Source organism: Corvus cornix, chromosome 2 (genome assembly GCF_000738735.6).
Source record: "Corvus cornix cornix isolate S_Up_H32 chromosome 2, ASM73873v5, whole genome shotgun sequence".
Lineage (NCBI taxonomy): Eukaryota > Metazoa > Chordata > Aves > Passeriformes > Corvidae > Corvus > Corvus cornix.
This window is the reverse complement of record NC_046333.1, coordinates 142,567,611-142,583,494: the sequence shown is the minus strand read 5'-3', so window position 1 is coordinate 142,583,494 and position 15,884 is coordinate 142,567,611. Positions and strand designations below refer to the sequence as shown.

Here is a 15,884-nt window from a genome sequence, read left to right as displayed (position 1 = left end):
CCTCTTGAGTGGGTGGCTCTCAAGGCAGGGGCTGGGGAAGCAGAAGATCAGGGTCAAGAGCACCTGAGGAACATGAACATACCTAAGTCTGTGGGACCTGGTGAGATGTGTCCCAGAGTCCTGAGGGAATTGGCTGGTGCAGTTGCCAAGCCACTCTCCATGGTATTTAAAGTCATGGAAGTCAGGTGAAGCCCCAGGTGACTGGAAGCAGCCTGTGGAAGAAACAATGGGCGAAATGCACCCAGGTGCACAGGCAGCAAGCACAGGGAATGTCCTCGAGCACAGGCTCCTCCAGGTGCCTCCAGTGTGAGCAGCAATTGCCGGTGGGATTCTGTGGGATTTGTACGGCCGAGCAGCAGGATGCACATTCCGAACCACCTTAATGGGCAGCGCTTGCTCACAGGACACCAGCTGAAAGACCTGCAGGGCTAGTTCAGGCTGGGGAAGGGACATGGGGACACTCTGGAAAACCCTGGCCAAGCCCAGCCTATTCATCCAGCTTAGTTCCAGGGTGTGAACGCAGGGGCAGCTGTGGGTTCACGGTGCCCTGCAAACATCCTTTCTTGACACATGACAGTCCCTTGGGCAGTGGCACTTGCCTGGTCTCTGCTCCCTGTGGTAAGGACATGCACAGAACCAGCCCTGACAGGAGTGTCCCCATCGCTGCCACCGCCAATGGTGCTCCGACATGGCAGAGTTGCCCTCCAGAAAGCCCCAGGACTTTTCTTGGACTCTGCAGGGGCCCACATGGGGACTTTATTGCCCTCCAGAGTGGTCTAAGGCCTCACCTGGGCTTTGCTGGGACATGTTGGAGGCCCCTGCTCCCCTCCACAGGTCTTCCCATTCTAAAAAACTCTAAACATCCTCAAAAATCACTTTTAATTAGAAATTCACTTCTGTAGATAATCTGAAGGTTGGTATAGGTTACATTTATTTAAGCTTTTGAGCCCCATCTAGATCATCTTCCTTCAAAATAGGACAAAATAGGAGGGCAGCACAGGAATCCAGCAGGCCTCAGCAAAGCCCACATGAGATCCTGAGTCACTATGGAGGGTAATTAGTGGCCTTTGCAGGGTGTCTGCCCAGAGCTGGATGCAGCACTGCAGGTGGGGTCTCACCAGAGCAGAGCAGAGGGGCAGAATCCCCTCCCTCGCCCTGCTGCCCACAGGGCTTTGGATGCAGCCCAGGGCACATTTGGCCTTCTAGGCTGTGCATGCACGGTGACAGCTCATGTCCACTAAACCATCCACCAGTATTCCCAAGTTCTCCTCTGGGCTGCCCTCAGTCTATTCAGCCCCCACTCTGCACAGGTACTGTGGACTGCCCCAGCCCAGGTGCAGGACTTTGCACTTGACCTTGCTGAACTTCATGGGGTTCACGCGGGCCTCCAACCTGTCCAGTTCCTTCTGGACAACATCCCTTCCCTCAAGTGACTCGCAGCATTCAGCTTGCCGTCATCCTCAGACTTGAGGAGGGTGCATGGTGTGGTAGCAGAGTTTATCTGAGCCCTTCCCTTGCCGCAGATGGACAGGGCAGGTCAGCACCTGCCATGGCCTTCATGACAGTTTCTGCAGCTGTCTATAGACATGCTGCCCTTTATCACTAAGTGATCATGCTTGTGGGGACCTGTTAGGATTTTTAGCATTACTCATTGCTGAAATTGTAAACTGACTGTTTTCCGTCAAGACTGAAATTTCATTCACTTGATGTTCAAGTTCAGATGTTGTCTGAACCAACACAAGCTGTTTTCCTCATCCAGCTGAAATTAACTCACAGTGGTCCTTCTGGATTACTAGCTTGACCCTTACCTACTATTCATTAGCTGTGTTCTCCAAAACTTTTTTAGGCAAACTGTCTTGGCCCACAGAGATGAAAAGAGATCCTTCATGCATGGTCTGAGGAAATGAAGGTCTACAAACTTCTCCCCACATCCCCCTCTGTACCACCCCAGCTGGGCCACAACAGGATCAGTGAACTGAATCACATTTAGAAGGAAAATCTTAATTACTCTGTTAGGACACTTTAATTCAGTTCTTGTTGATTTCAGAAGAAACAAAATATGTTTCTTCTTCATCTGGGCTTTGACTACATGGGACTCATTCAGCTTTTGAAAGAGAAGAGAGTAAGGTGTACAGAGCAAGAGAATATGAAGAAAAAAGTATTCTCTTTTATTTGAATGGTTGCTATATTCAGATAATTAAGTAGAATTATCATAGGCATGAAAATCAAATTTCCCTTCTCCCCAAGGAATCCAAAAAATGTTGCTATGTACAGAATTTACAATTATATGCAATAGTTGATTATTATTATGGACTCCAAAATTTGGTATTACTGGTTAAAACACCCATACTGAAGCTAGAGCAGGATGTGTCCATCCTGTACCTTTCATAATGTTCTTTAAAACTTTACAGGTATGCTTCCAAAATGATTGCTCTTCCAAGGATGAGAAACCTTCTTCACCTGCATACAATTTTCATCATCCACAGTCTACATAATTAAATTGTATTCCATTTTGAGCAGGTGAGAAGTCAAGGAAAACAGGCCAAAAGTGCAAGTGTGTTTAGGGTTCTGTTTTCTGTTGCAGACAGATGAAAGATGATACAAAGCGGGTGTGGAAGAAAAAATATGTACTGATAAATCAACAGCTGTTAGGCATCTTGGTAACTTTGGACAGAAATCCTTTGTTTCATGAATTTTCTTACTTTTGCTTACAGAAGCTTCCTTAGTTTTCATGGATTATTTGGCAGAAGGTTTTTCTGGTTTGGTTCAAGCTGCTGAACCACTGTGACTCCCTTTTTAACTAGTCCATGGGCACTACAGACACCCGGTTTATCTTTAAAAATTAGAGGCCATGAAGAACTCGGCAATGTCTCTAACTTCATGTTCAATCAGATGACCACAGAGACAACTGCAAAGATCCATGTGCAATTAAATGAATTGGAACTCAGTCCTGGTGTGTTACTAGTAGGACTTTGCTTCTTTAACTCAGCTTCATTTTCCAGTCTGAACCTTCACAGCTGCTCTGCAATAAGGAAAGTTGCCCTGAGCTGGTAGGATTGGAGGTTTGTAACCAAGTGTGCTGGGACACACCTGTGTTGCTGACGAGTGGAAGTGAACGTACTGTGAATGTAAGGTGTCTTCTGTAATGTTGGTCTCAGTCCATGTTACGGGTACCCTTCCTAATAATCCTTGGGAACAGCCATCCTTGCTGTGCAGCTCAAGCAGAGAGAGCTCTGAGACAGTGCTATGGCAGGACCTGTGCTTCCCTGCCAGCCTGAAGGGAGTCCCCCGAAATCAAGATTAAGGTTTGATGACAGAACAAAGGTAGCCTGCTGCTGCCAGCACATCTGTTTGCCACAGAAATAGCAGCATTCAGTCTCCTTATTTAAGTGCATAAAATGCATAGTAATAAACTGTGCCTTTTCCCCTTTCAGTTGCCTGGACATAAGAAAAACAGTTACTATCCTTCTGGTACACAAATATGCTGCCAGGGGCAGGTGATAGGCAGCAGCAGTTGCACTGTGAGCAGCATTATTCAGATGTGTTCTTCCTGGGATCCTGATGCACCTGAGGTTCACACATTAGCAGCCTCGGCTTTTTAATCAGGGAAATGAAGCATCCATAAGCAACAAAACAAGAGGCTTGAAATTATCCTCATTTGTATTATACCGAATTTCTATATTCATCAGTACACAAGCGATTGCTAAACAGGTCCTCACTACATTTACTTACATTTCCAAACAAGGTGGTTATTATGCAAACAGGTTAGCTTTGTGAAGGCATCTCCAGGATGAGCTTAACCCTGTCCTGTTTGGTTCCTCTTGCCTGAGCCTTATAGGTCTGTAAATGTTCATGTTGTTATAGGGAACTGTGGAGTTTTCGGCCATGTAGTGTGGTTGATAGTAGCTAGGCTGGATGGCCTTCTGTAGAGGCGGGGGAGTGAATGAGACATAGCTGTGGAAGGAATTGACTCGGTGGAGAGGTGACTGGGGGGTGAAGTTGCTGTTGAATATGAGATTTCTTGGGGTCTGCTTGCTCTGGTGGGTGCTGCCAGCTGAGAGGCTGCTGAAGGGGTCGGAGAGGGTGTTGGCGCTTTCCTCGTCGCTGAAGGGGAGGCTGCGTGGGGGGGCCCAGCTCCTGCTGAACAGGAAGGGGAGGCTGCGCGGCGGGGACTTGGGGCCCCGCACGGGCTTGGACAGCGCGTACAGGTGCCGGAACTCCTCGTCGAACAGCTCCACGACCTGGCCCGTGAACTTGGAGAGGAGGTTGCGGTGAACCTGGCCACACAACCACGTGAAGCTGGAAGCAGAGACAAGGTAAGGGTTAGAGTTAACGCCGGCCATGAGGAACTGCAGATCCCCCGCAGGGGTGATGCGAAAGGCAAATGTGTTTTACTGCTGAAGCTTCTTGTCTAAACACAGGATGAAGATGGTGTCGCAGTTGAATTTCAGGTCAGTTCACATCAGTGCTCTCTGACTTGGATCAATCTTTGTTATTGCAGCTGCCTCTAAAACCTTCAAGAAACCTTGTAAAGTTATGCAACCCCCTAAAGCGAGTGGTGATCCAGATCCACTGCAGGGATAAACGTCAGATACAACACCCAAGGTTTGGGTGTCTGTTCCATGGAAAGGAGTTTAGACCCCTCTTTTGGGGACCTCTCTTCCATGCACAGTGCTTAAATTCAGGTCTTGCCATGTCTTATCTGCACACACATAAACTGTACCTTGTACCCAGCAGCATGCCATGCCACTTGGTAACTCTCAGCCACTCCAAGTGACTTCAAAAAGACTAGGAAAAAAGAACCATCCTTTGTTTTCATTTTTCCATAATCTTTCTGCATTGATCAAGAGGAACACATAAAACCCCAACCTTCCTGTCATGTCCCACATCACAAAACAGCTGCCACACCTTATTTTCTTCAGAGAAAATTAAATTATAAATATTTCCTACAGCATTTCCAAAAATAAGTGTAATACTTTGCTATAAAGTAAGGGAGAAATGCCACAATAGTTTTAGTCCAGAGACACACTTTAGGATAACCCACAGCTTTTAAATTATTTTTCTTTTATGTGCTTCCCTAATCCACTCAGCAAACAGAAATTTGTGCTTTTACAAAACCGCAAGCCAGCTTGATTGTGTTGTGCAGGCTGCCATGTCTGAGCAGCAGCAGCACCAATAAAATGAACACAGTTGAGAGAATGAAATGTAATTACTCCCTGAGCTGACCAAGGCTTGAGCTGTGCAGCAGAGGATACAGAGCAGCAGTGGATTTGAACCTGGGGTTATCCTATGTTGGTAAAACTCTGCCATGGTTATTCCAGCGTGACTTTATTAGCTACGCTGGATTTGCACCAGGACTGCTGAGAGCCAGATTTGGCTGTAGGTGTGTGCACTTAAAATAATTTCTTGTCATGTTTTGATAAAACTCCTGTGAAGCTCAGTGGGACTGACAGCCTGAGCTGATACTGAGGCAGTAAGACAGACAATTTACATCTGCTTGTCCAGAGTACTCCTAAAGAGAGTTGGGTTTGAGGTACACAGTGGTTTTATACTGTTGCTTCAGGAGCAAGGGGAGGAGTGAAGAAATTAGTAGTTCAATGCCACTGGGCACCTAAAATTAAATATATACTGTACATTTTATGATTGGACATGAAAACACCCAGTAAGGTCCCAGAATACAGGTACTTCTCATCCACTGTGTTCAAATCATTCTAAATATGGACAAAACCTTGGAAACCAAGGTAAAGAGCACAGCAAGCTAACTCCCTGCTGGGTGCATAACATCTGCTCTGCCAGTTCAACATTGCCTTTATTCACTAAGCAGTGCTCTCTAAACCTTTGTATGTCCTTCATCTAACTGTTAAAGAGACAACTGGTCAAGAATAAATACAAAAATGCACACAGTTATTCTAGGATACCTACACTGAAGGTTACAAACTCATGAAAGGGCTGAGGTCTAAAGTGGCATATTTATACTTTATGCAGTAGAGATACACCTAGTTTATAAAAGAAAATTTAGACAGAAATAAAAATCAATTACGCATGTAAATGGCTTTTAAAAGCCTAACAAAACTAGAGGAAAAATCCTATTCTGCAGAATTTTGATAATTTACTCCTACATGTAACTTCCTGAAGTACCCGACGGACAAATACTAGTTTGTGGATCTCTGTAAACAGAGAAAGTTAGAACTAATGAATAGCCCAGAGAGTCTCCAGGAACTGATGGCAAATGGGTCAGCTCAAAGTTACAAGGTAAGATACTTGTGATTTTAAACAAATGATTGTGGACTTGTCGTGTAGTGCGTCACAGCAATTTACATTCTGTGCACTTTGCTGGAGAACAAAACAGAATTTGGCATAAAAGACTTAACAGGTTTTCATTGGCTTAATTCGAAGAGAAAATGCATTGTTTAGGTTTTAGGCCATGTTTTGCTCCTTAGTTTACAATTCTGAGTCCTCTTTTGGGACAGGCTCAGAGAAGTCTGTTATTGTCATCACCTGCCCAGAGGGATCATTTTTCTCCCAAGCTTTTTTGATTGAGGCCCATCAAAAGAAGAGAAAGCACAAAGAAATGATGCCTGGCTTGGGGCCAACGCTGTATCACAAATTCAGTCATCGATAGATACTTCTCAGCCATCTTTCCAGAGCTTTGTCCTATGTCCTGTTATGGAGCCTCTCATTTATGATTGTCTCAATCAAATCCCACCTCTCCTGTTCAGCGCTGGACTTGTTATTTATAAAGAGTGTCCTCTGCATTGCTGGAGCTGCAGTTTACTGGGGATGTTCTCATCCCTGTGTTTGCAGTGCTGCAGCAACATGCAGCACATCCACATGGAATCTGAAACAGAAGGCAGGACTGGGGTTTTCAGCTGGGCTCAGATTTGGGTTAACCTACATGTTAGTATTGCCTGCTGGTGGATAACCTGTGTGGGAGAAACCTGTCCCACCTGAACTCATGCTCCTGGCAAAGCATGTCCATGTTAGTTGTTACTGACTTAGAAGAGGCCAGTGGCATTCAGAGTAGCAGCCACGGAGATACAGCCCTGGGGTTCAAGGTCTGTGCTTTCTGCTGTTCTCATTTTGCCTTCCTTAGGAATGCTGAGTTCATGCACTATCTAATTTCAAATTCATTACAAAAACCAGAATAACAGTTATCATAGGACAAGATAGAGTGACATAGAGACAGCAAAAAGAAATACTGCATCCTAACCCCTCACCATAGACATTGGCAATAAAAATTGAGAGTAAAACTGTAACTTAAACCACTCATGCCTGCACTTCTGCTAACGTGTGTGAACAGCCTTCAGAAGCTTCTCATCTGCAGTCTGCCCCATGCAGCAGGACCACACCCACAGTGACCCAAGCAGTGATTTTTTTAATGTTCTTTTAAAAAACACTCCAGAGCTGGAGATGTCACAGACTCAGGGGTGGTTCCTTTGCCTCTAATTAATTGCTGGGCTTCAGTCTTTGTTATCCATTAGGCAAATATATTCTGTCCTGAAAAACTTTGTGAAACAGTGAGACAGGTCCCTTTTAGAGCAGTATGTTCTGAAGGGCTATTTTATTTCCTCAGCCTGTTCCCCCCACCACTACTACAACATCATGCAGAGCTCAGCGCTTAGGTGAAATTTGGTGTTGTATTTTAAAATCTTTGTATCAGTTTTAAGATCTACTCCAATGTGATTTCCAGCAAATGCATTGCAGAAGAGTTTGGGTCTGTTTCACTCAATATCATTCTTGTTTATACCTGAAGAGATTGGTGGATAAGATTTAGGCATAACAAAAATCTTTCAGATTAATAAAGTGAGAGCTAGCAAGAAATACCACATACTGATAGTCGGCCATAATCCATGTGAATTGCGAACTGGTGCTGAGCATGCTGAAGTTAAATATTTTTTTATAGTTTTAAATAGACTTGTTCTTCACCACCCTCTGTTTGCTTGCTGGATATGGAATTACGTAGTTTGACAAGGTTCTTGATATTAGAAGATTTTCAACAGCAGTAGAGAAAGACCGAAGTGACTGCACAGGACTTCAAGTGTTTTTAGTTTTTTTGGTATTGAAAGAGAAGTCAAAAGGAAGCTTCTTGCTCAAAGAAAATAGATTTTGTTCTGTCCTTCTGCCACATGTCCTTCACTTCTACTCTATACAAATCTGCTGTTGCATTTCAACACATCTTTGATGAGGGATTAAAAAACACCCAAAGTAACAAGAAAACAAAAGAACAGTCAATAAAAAAACCCCAGCCCTGAGTGTCCACTCATTTTTGTCTGATGGTTCATTTGGAAATGGAATGAAAAGTGGATGCCTGTCTTTGTGTACGTCTGAGCTCCTGCAGCCCAACTCCACATATTCACCTTTTCCTTCCTTACTATAGTTCTGTAATCTTCCTGGTGGCACAGTTTTATCAGACCAGAGGCATTTAAGCTTCCAAATCGTAAATTGAGATTAAGAAAAACAATCCCATCCTTTAATTTCAATAATCACCTCTTGTATTTTTGTACCTGGATTTCTAGGATACACTTGGTCATTTGTGAAACTTATCTATGTAGGCGTGATGCTTAGAAACTTCATTTATTTGATGCAAGCTCAGAGTCTCCTGAAATTCCCTGACCAGAGAATCTAGGATCTTAATTAAAAATTCAGTTGTTGAGATGCTATATCCACTACCTGAAATAATTATAGCAGCACAAACAAAACAAACAAACAAAGAAAATTTTTTAAAAGGGAAAAAATGAAGGTACAGCAGTTATACAGATATATACTGCCTACCTATTAATGAAACACAAGGAAAAACAGTAAATCTCTGAAGTATTTGTTTTACCTTTAATCACTAAATTTGTCACATGAAGAACAAATCCTCAGATAAACTGAGTGACATATGCTACATTAAGGGATCCCAAGGGAGACAGAAATGTATCATGTCTCATGATCACACCATCTGAGAACCCAAACAATGAGGAAAGCATAATATTAAGCAGTACACATTTCTACTTTTGCCCCAGGGCTGCACTGGCAAAGTTGTTTACATTAGTTTCTGAACATTTAAATTAAAACCCATGCTCCATAAAGAACTAATAGCACCTTTAAAGCAAGTTAAGTCGATTTTTGAAAAATGGCAGGTATTTGAAAACATGGGGTGGTTTTTGTTAAACTAAAGCTTCTTACCCATACAAAAATTTCCATGGCACTTTTTTGGGAAGAAGTATTAAAAATCATAGAAGAGTACCTAGACATGAACTGCAGTGGCTTATCTCACCTGTAGGATCCAGAGAGCACGTATCTCCAGTCAGATATAAGAAATTTTTCTTGTATTTGTCCTGAAAATTTCCTGCCTGATTTGGCACAGTAAACCTCTCCAGTAACACTGCGGACTGAAATATTCTGTAAATAAAAATAAAATTAAGTGTATTACATTTCTTTTTAATTAAAAATCAGACAGGGAGGGCCCTTCCCCCCCACTGCCTTTAGCTCTTCACTGCCCCAATATCAAGTTTCTTCATGGACTCTGCTGTGATATTGGAAGGTTTGTGTCCAGAGGAAACCTAGCCAAGGTCTCTCGCCACAGGCTCAGTTGTTTCACTGGGGATATAAACCTGCATGGACGCTCATGCAGGTGGAGCTGTGCTGCGTAACTGACCCTACCCCAGCCAAAAGGAGCGTGGGATGTGTCCATAGCTGGGAGCAGCCTGTTGCCTCCACTGACACCCCCGGCACAGTTTGCTGTAGCTGTACGCCCTTGATTTACATTGGCTGTGGCGCGACACAGCAGGGCAAAACCTCTGCTCCTCCAATCCATCTGGGCCTGCAAGGACACATGTGCTGCTCTTCTGGAGCAGCCCAGACAAATGCTGTCCTTTGGAAACAGATGCAGGTACACGTGTGAGGGGAGATGCAGGTTGGTTTGGCCCATGGGATGCTCTACACTGTCCTCATACCTGAGCCAGTGCCTTTCAGGCCCTGACTGCTGCCCACACACACACTTTGCAGAATCAAGGCCTTAGTGAATCAGTGGCACCAAGGATTTGACTTGCACGTTGTGGAAGCCTATGTGCTGTAGCAGCAGACTTACAATAAATAGCACAGGCTTGTTCTTCCTTAGGAGTGAGGGTTTACAGGCATGCAAACAGTTATGAACATGCATTATAATTTCAGCTTCTTTATATATTTAGGATGGAATTCAGCTGTTGAAAAACAGGTGTCTGGTGCATGCAAGATGCCCTCAGGTCTCCTGTGTGCCCACAGCTGCTGTTCCAGAGGTCTGTGGCCTCTGCAGTATCACCCATCCCCAGGGAGATGCCACAGATGCTCTACAGCATCTCAAGCAACAACTGAAATAATCCCTAGGAGGGGTTCTTTTAAAGCCAGCTCCCTCTGACAGAGATGAAGGCAGATTAAACTAACAGCCAGCTAAATTTCAGGCGGTATCTTTAAAAGAGAGCTTTAACACATTTTATCAGAAACCACCCAGCACAACCCAGCTATGGCCATGCAAAAGAGTTTTGTCCATCTCCCTGTGGCTGCCAGATCACAGCTGCTGCACAGCTATTAAACAGAAGCAGCTCTAATGCTTATGTTAGAAACTCTACTAGAAAACTTAAGCTCTGCTTTAAGACTTCGGGGCCAAGATTAGTTTCATCTGGGGACCTAATGGAAATGCCTACCTTCCTATAATATCTGTGGGAAAACATAGGCATCTTCAAAGAGGAACTGGGTGCACTAATGCTACCTCAGGAAATCTCTTGCTCCCTTTTAATTAGAAGGTGGATTGACCCTAGCATAACCATGCTTCTAGCTCAGAATGCCTGCAGTTAGGCAGACAAATCTCAGCCTAAGAGCTTCACAGAGCCACAGTACCTTGAATAGATCCTCAGAAATTTGCAACTTGTCGCACATCTCCGAGAAAAGATCTATACTGCCATGATCCAGCAGCAGGTAGACAAAGACCATGCGCTTGTTAGCTGCCTCCAGGAGGTCACAGAGAATCTCAGTGTCTGTGAACACATCCATCACGATAGCTAACACCTTCAGAAAAAGAGCAGAGGCATTAGCAGAGTCAATTTATATAACTTAAGATTGCTATGAGGATACTGTGATGTAGTTTATTTGTTTAAAAAAGTATTCCAGTAAACACAAATATTCACGGTTATATGTGGTTATTTTTTCTGGTTTTCTCCCTAAGTGCCTGAATCACAAAATTGATGAAACACATTGCTTCATTGTTTTATTGCTCATATAAAGCCAATATAACACACAACATATAACCCAAGATGACCCATGAATTTGTAGGTGAGATTTCGGCACTAGGAAATATATTGAAATACTGATCGGAGAATAATAAGGATGTAGCTAAAATAAAAGACCATAGCCCTTGCCAAACGGCTCACTAGGTGTCACAATCCACATGTATTCAGCAAGAACCCCTGGATGATGCTTTCTCTTTTATGATTTACACCTGGACAGCCTTGGCTTTAAAGCCTCACCCTGTTGTTGATCATCAGCTCCATCTGTAACTTTTTAAAAACACTGATTTATAAACTAACTGTTACAATTTGACCACACATCCATGCTCCCCAATTCACAGCTGGCAGAACAGTGTGTAAAAGTCTCAGGACTCGGCATAAAAGCCCTGATAGCTATTTAAGTGCACAGCCTGCAGCCAGTGTGGATTAAGGGAACTGTAAATGTGATATAAAACCAGTTCCATTCTAGAAAGTGCTGTCTTGTGTGATGTCTGCTATTGCCCATGGGAGGGGTCAGTTTAGCCCAGCTGTTACCTGACATCTTCAGGAGGTGCTTGTTTCTGCACTGACTGGAGAGGGAACCTTTGATAACTGTGCTCATGGGATATTACCTTCAATCAAAACAAACTTTACAGCATCTCTCTAGATCTGTCTTACTACTTGATGCCAGCTTGCACTGCATCTTCCTCCAAAGCCTATGCCCACACCTAACAGCAAGCTTATTCCCCTTGCCACCATGAGGATATCCTACAAGACCAGGCACATCCTGTGCAGCCAGCATCCTCTTCAGGCAGCCAAACTATTTGTGGAGCCATGAGGATCCCACACCTTCCTCCAGCTGCCAAGGCCTGGTGCTTCAGAAAGAGCTTTGCCTTGGCTAGGTAAGCACAATTATGTCCAATATCTCACATCCACACTTCTGTTAACACCCAGCTCCAGACCATTCTCTCTGGTACTGCTTTTCACCACCTGTTCCCAATTTATATTTCTGCACCTTTCCTCTCTTACTTGCAGTACTTCTCATTTCTTTTGCCCAAATTTCATTTTATGATTTGCACCAGTTCCGCAAATGTGTTAAGATTGTAGTATCACTTGCCAATCCCTTTCGGTTTGAGATCATCCATAAACACAGTCTTTATTCTGTTATTTAATTTTTTAGTGCATATATCAAATACTAGGCTATCCAGGATGGACCCTTACCAGATGCTAATTAATAATTGGTGCCATTGGCAAACTGTGCTCAAAAAGCAGTTGACAAATTTATACTGTTAGTGTTGCTTCAGCACACTCTTGTAATGTAAATTAGATGATTAAGAAGGTCATGGGAACCATAGGTTTATATTACATTTCCCAGTTTTTCCCCTACAAGTTATCTTCTCTTGGGACAGAAAATTGGTCTGGCTTCATATTTTACCTGATATGTATTTTATTATTCCAGAGACATTTCTTCTGTTTCTGCATCTTTCTGATGCCTCCAACTTGAAATGACTGATCTATAATTCCCCTGATGTAGTAAGCACTTGTAGGCTTTGAGAGAGCAGTTGCCACCGGGGATCCTTCTCCCCTGCCATTACGCTCTGTGTTACCAGGCCCAGCACCTGCCCTTGCAGGGAATAACAAAGCGGAAGGAATCCTCTGGCTCCAGAGGCTCAGAAGCCTGTGCTGGGCAGCACTATTACATCCTGGCTTGGCTCCTGACCATTCCGGGGTGAAACTGCTGCTGCTCTTTTGAATTTATATAAAGGCAAAACACCTGGATGATGGTAAATACAGCCCTGAAGTATCTTTTTTTTTTTTTCCCCAGGAAAACAAAAGAGCTGCTAGAACACACGTGACAACAGATTTCTGTCACCCCTCCAGCTTCTCAGTTTCTGGTTTCCCAGAGTGTGGGCAGCCTGGCTTTGGCTTGTGGCTGGCACCTCTGTGGCCCCCATCACCTGTATGTAGCCAGGGGTCCTCATCTGCACCTTTCCCATGTGCCAAGTTACACTGCAGAGTCTCTGTATGGACCCCACATGACATTTTAACTGATACAGGCAACATATCAGGGATGAAAGCTCTATTTTCTGAATAATTTCCTTCCTCTGGGGATGGCTGCTGACATACCAGCCATACCTGCCTTTCTTTGGCCTCCCCTTCACCCACATCTTCCACATCCCCTTGAACAACTGGGATTGTTCCATGGCTGAAAGCTCACTTAGGCTTAATTTTCATTAATGGTGCAGTGGTCTGAATAGATCAAACCATTCTTCTGGGGCTACATGAGAAGGGACAGAGCCAATCCACCCTTTCTACAGCACATTTAATCCACTGGGAGAATGGGAGGTTAGAAGAGAGAAGAGGGAATGCTTTTTTTTAAGGCACCAACATAGAAAAATGTTGGTGTGAGTTTAAAAGAAAAATAAATTAAAAAATAGCACTGCCTGTGTTCAACAGCTTCTTCACAGCCACTTTCTAGAGCAAAGCTACACTGCAGCACACAGGGCTGCCTTGGATTAAACACCATGTTCACTTGAGCTTTGTAAGAGGAAGAAGACAACCAAGTGCAGAGAGAACAGCAATTCTCTCCCCATACCTGAGTGGTCTTGTGGATGTACCGGCGTATGATGTCTCTAATGTTGCTGTTCTTCTCTGTTTGGAAATACACAGTGGCGGTGGACTTTTCCTTTAAATAGGGCTTCTCTGCTGTAATCCATGTGTGGAGCAGAGCCGGCTCACTGCAGTCAGAAATGGTGGGGAAGTAGGTCCCTGAAGGCAGTGACCCGGCATCGTTCTGCTTTGGCGCAGCTGCCCCGTCGGCAGCTGGCGACTCCTGTGCATAATAAGACTCCCTGGCGTTATCCTTGATGTACTGAGCTTCCACCGAGGAGAGGAAATCCACCTCGCCCTCTTTGCTTAGAGTTTCGAGGTAAGAGTCTGTCCCACCATCCAAGAAGGCGTCGGTGGCCAATCTTATGCTTTCGTTGTGGCTGAAATCCACTTTTGTCAACTTCGGGGACTGGTTCTTGATATCCTCCAGCCTTTTCCTTATCTTGCCCATATGTCTGGGGTGGTTCATGGCTCTTTGTCGCAGCAGCCGATCTGCTGGGCAGGCACCATGCATATGCGTGCCACAGGCAGTGCAATCGTCCTTCTTGTTTGAGGACTGCATTCTGGCATGAAATCGCCTCGGCTGAACGAATTAACTATGAATAAAAATAAAGAGATCTTATTACCACAGGCAAATTCACACTCCCTGAATTTGTCTGTACAATTACCTTCAAAACAAACCTGAAGCTTGCTTCTCAGGTGGTGGTGTACTCCGGCAACAATCTGTTTCCAGATGGGACACAAGTGCAAAGCTGATTAGATTGCTTATCTGAGAGGCACCCACCTCAGCCCCAGGGCATACGAGGGATTCGAGTCAAATTTACCACGGCTGTCGGATTCGATTGTATTTCCCTTCCTGCCGCATCCCGTGAAATATGAGTGAGGAAAGCACTCAAGCAAAAGCAGGTAGGCTCCCAAGCATCATTGCACAATCTTCAAAACAGCTTGAGGCTTCTCTGTCTTCCCATAGTATTCGTTAGGGAGAAAAACCAGCTCTGATGTTGAACTGCAACAGAGACAGTAGCCATGTCCATGGCTTCGGAACAGTAAAAAGGGTCATGGGCTCTGTTCTGCACCTACATGCTGCCAGGCAGGCTTAAAAATAGATGTGAACTTCGTCACTGTGCCCCGTACGGAGTATGTTGCTATTACCATAGCCGATTCACTCACTTACTTCTTTAAAGCTTTGTGACTACGCCATCCTATTAAAAGAAAAATACCCCTTCCCAAACATCCTGAATATTACGTGGAGGAAGGGTTGTGAGCTGGCCTCAAAGCATCAGAAATACAAACACTCATCACTTGATTGTGCACATTTAGGGTTGTTTGGTTGGTTTTTGTTTTGTTTTTTTTTTTTTTTTCCCCAGGCTGCAGCTCCTGGAGTCACGTTGTCCCCGTGGCAGATCTTTGCTGTGTCATTAGGTGCATGGAGGCGCGGGTTGCAGCGGGGTGACAGGCCGGAGCCCGGGGGCAGCCGGGCTGGTCTGACCGAGGAGCGGCGGGCGGGAGCCCATTCCTGTGTGCGTGCCTGGCTGCAGCGCCACGTGTGACACACTTCCCTCACGCGGGCTGGGCTGGCCCTCGCCCCGGCAGCTCGGTGTCCACGCAGCCCTGTGCCACGGCTGCAGAGGGGAGCGCGGGATCGAGGGGATGTGCCGGCCGCGGCTCTTGGCAGGGGTGAGGGCTGCTGAGGCCGTGTGTGGGCAGGGAAAGGGTCCCGCCGCCCTGCCCTCGGGAGCACGGCTGCCTTCAGGGACGCACAGGGACGGCTTTTCAGGGCGGCCTCACAGATTCTGGGTCTATGCCAGGTGCCTTATGTGGTGGGGAAAAAAAAAAATTACACGTAAGGATGAGACAATATGTACGAAAAGAGAGAAGGGTACGAAATGGCTCGGATATTAATCCCGGAGCGACGGGGGGCAGGACACACCCACGTGGGGCCGAGGAGGGGCGGTGGCGGGGCCGTCCTGAGCTCCTGGGGTGATTTTAAAATCTACACCGTCCCTCCCTCCGCCCCCAACATCCGCCCGCGGCTGCCAGACGCGGCCGAAA

General features: G+C 45.1%; 1 protein-coding gene and 1 long non-coding RNA gene across 3 annotated transcripts in view; one reads left to right on the top strand and one right to left on the bottom strand.

Annotated features, from left to right (window-relative positions):
• Positions 1 to 2,145: 2,145 nt before the first annotated feature.
• Positions 2,146 to 15,737, bottom strand: FAM83A (family with sequence similarity 83 member A). Of its 2 annotated transcripts, XM_019289097.3 has the most exons (6): positions 14,657 to 15,737; positions 14,514 to 14,555; positions 13,819 to 14,428; positions 10,858 to 11,025; positions 9,260 to 9,384; positions 2,146 to 4,299 (listed from the first exon to the last, which is right to left on the bottom strand). In XM_019289097.3, exons 3-6 carry the CDS (start codon positions 14,392 to 14,394, stop codon positions 3,753 to 3,755), a joined length of 1,416 nt encoding a protein of 471 aa, XP_019144642.1. In that variant the 5' UTR covers positions 14,395 to 14,428; positions 14,514 to 14,555; positions 14,657 to 15,737; the 3' UTR covers positions 2,146 to 3,752. The 2 variants fall into 2 exon arrangements, with proteins under 2 accessions (XP_019144642.1, XP_010403107.2); XM_010404805.4 differs by lacking the exon at positions 14,514 to 14,555 and having other exon boundaries at positions 14,617 to 15,737.
• The window catches only part of LOC109145363, a 36,132-nt gene continuing 24,481 nt past the window's right edge, over positions 4,234 to 15,884 (top strand). The window contains exon 1 of the long non-coding RNA XR_002046689.3: positions 4,234 to 4,316. This is a non-coding gene — a long non-coding RNA (uncharacterized LOC109145363). The remainder of the gene's footprint in view (positions 4,317 to 15,884) is intronic.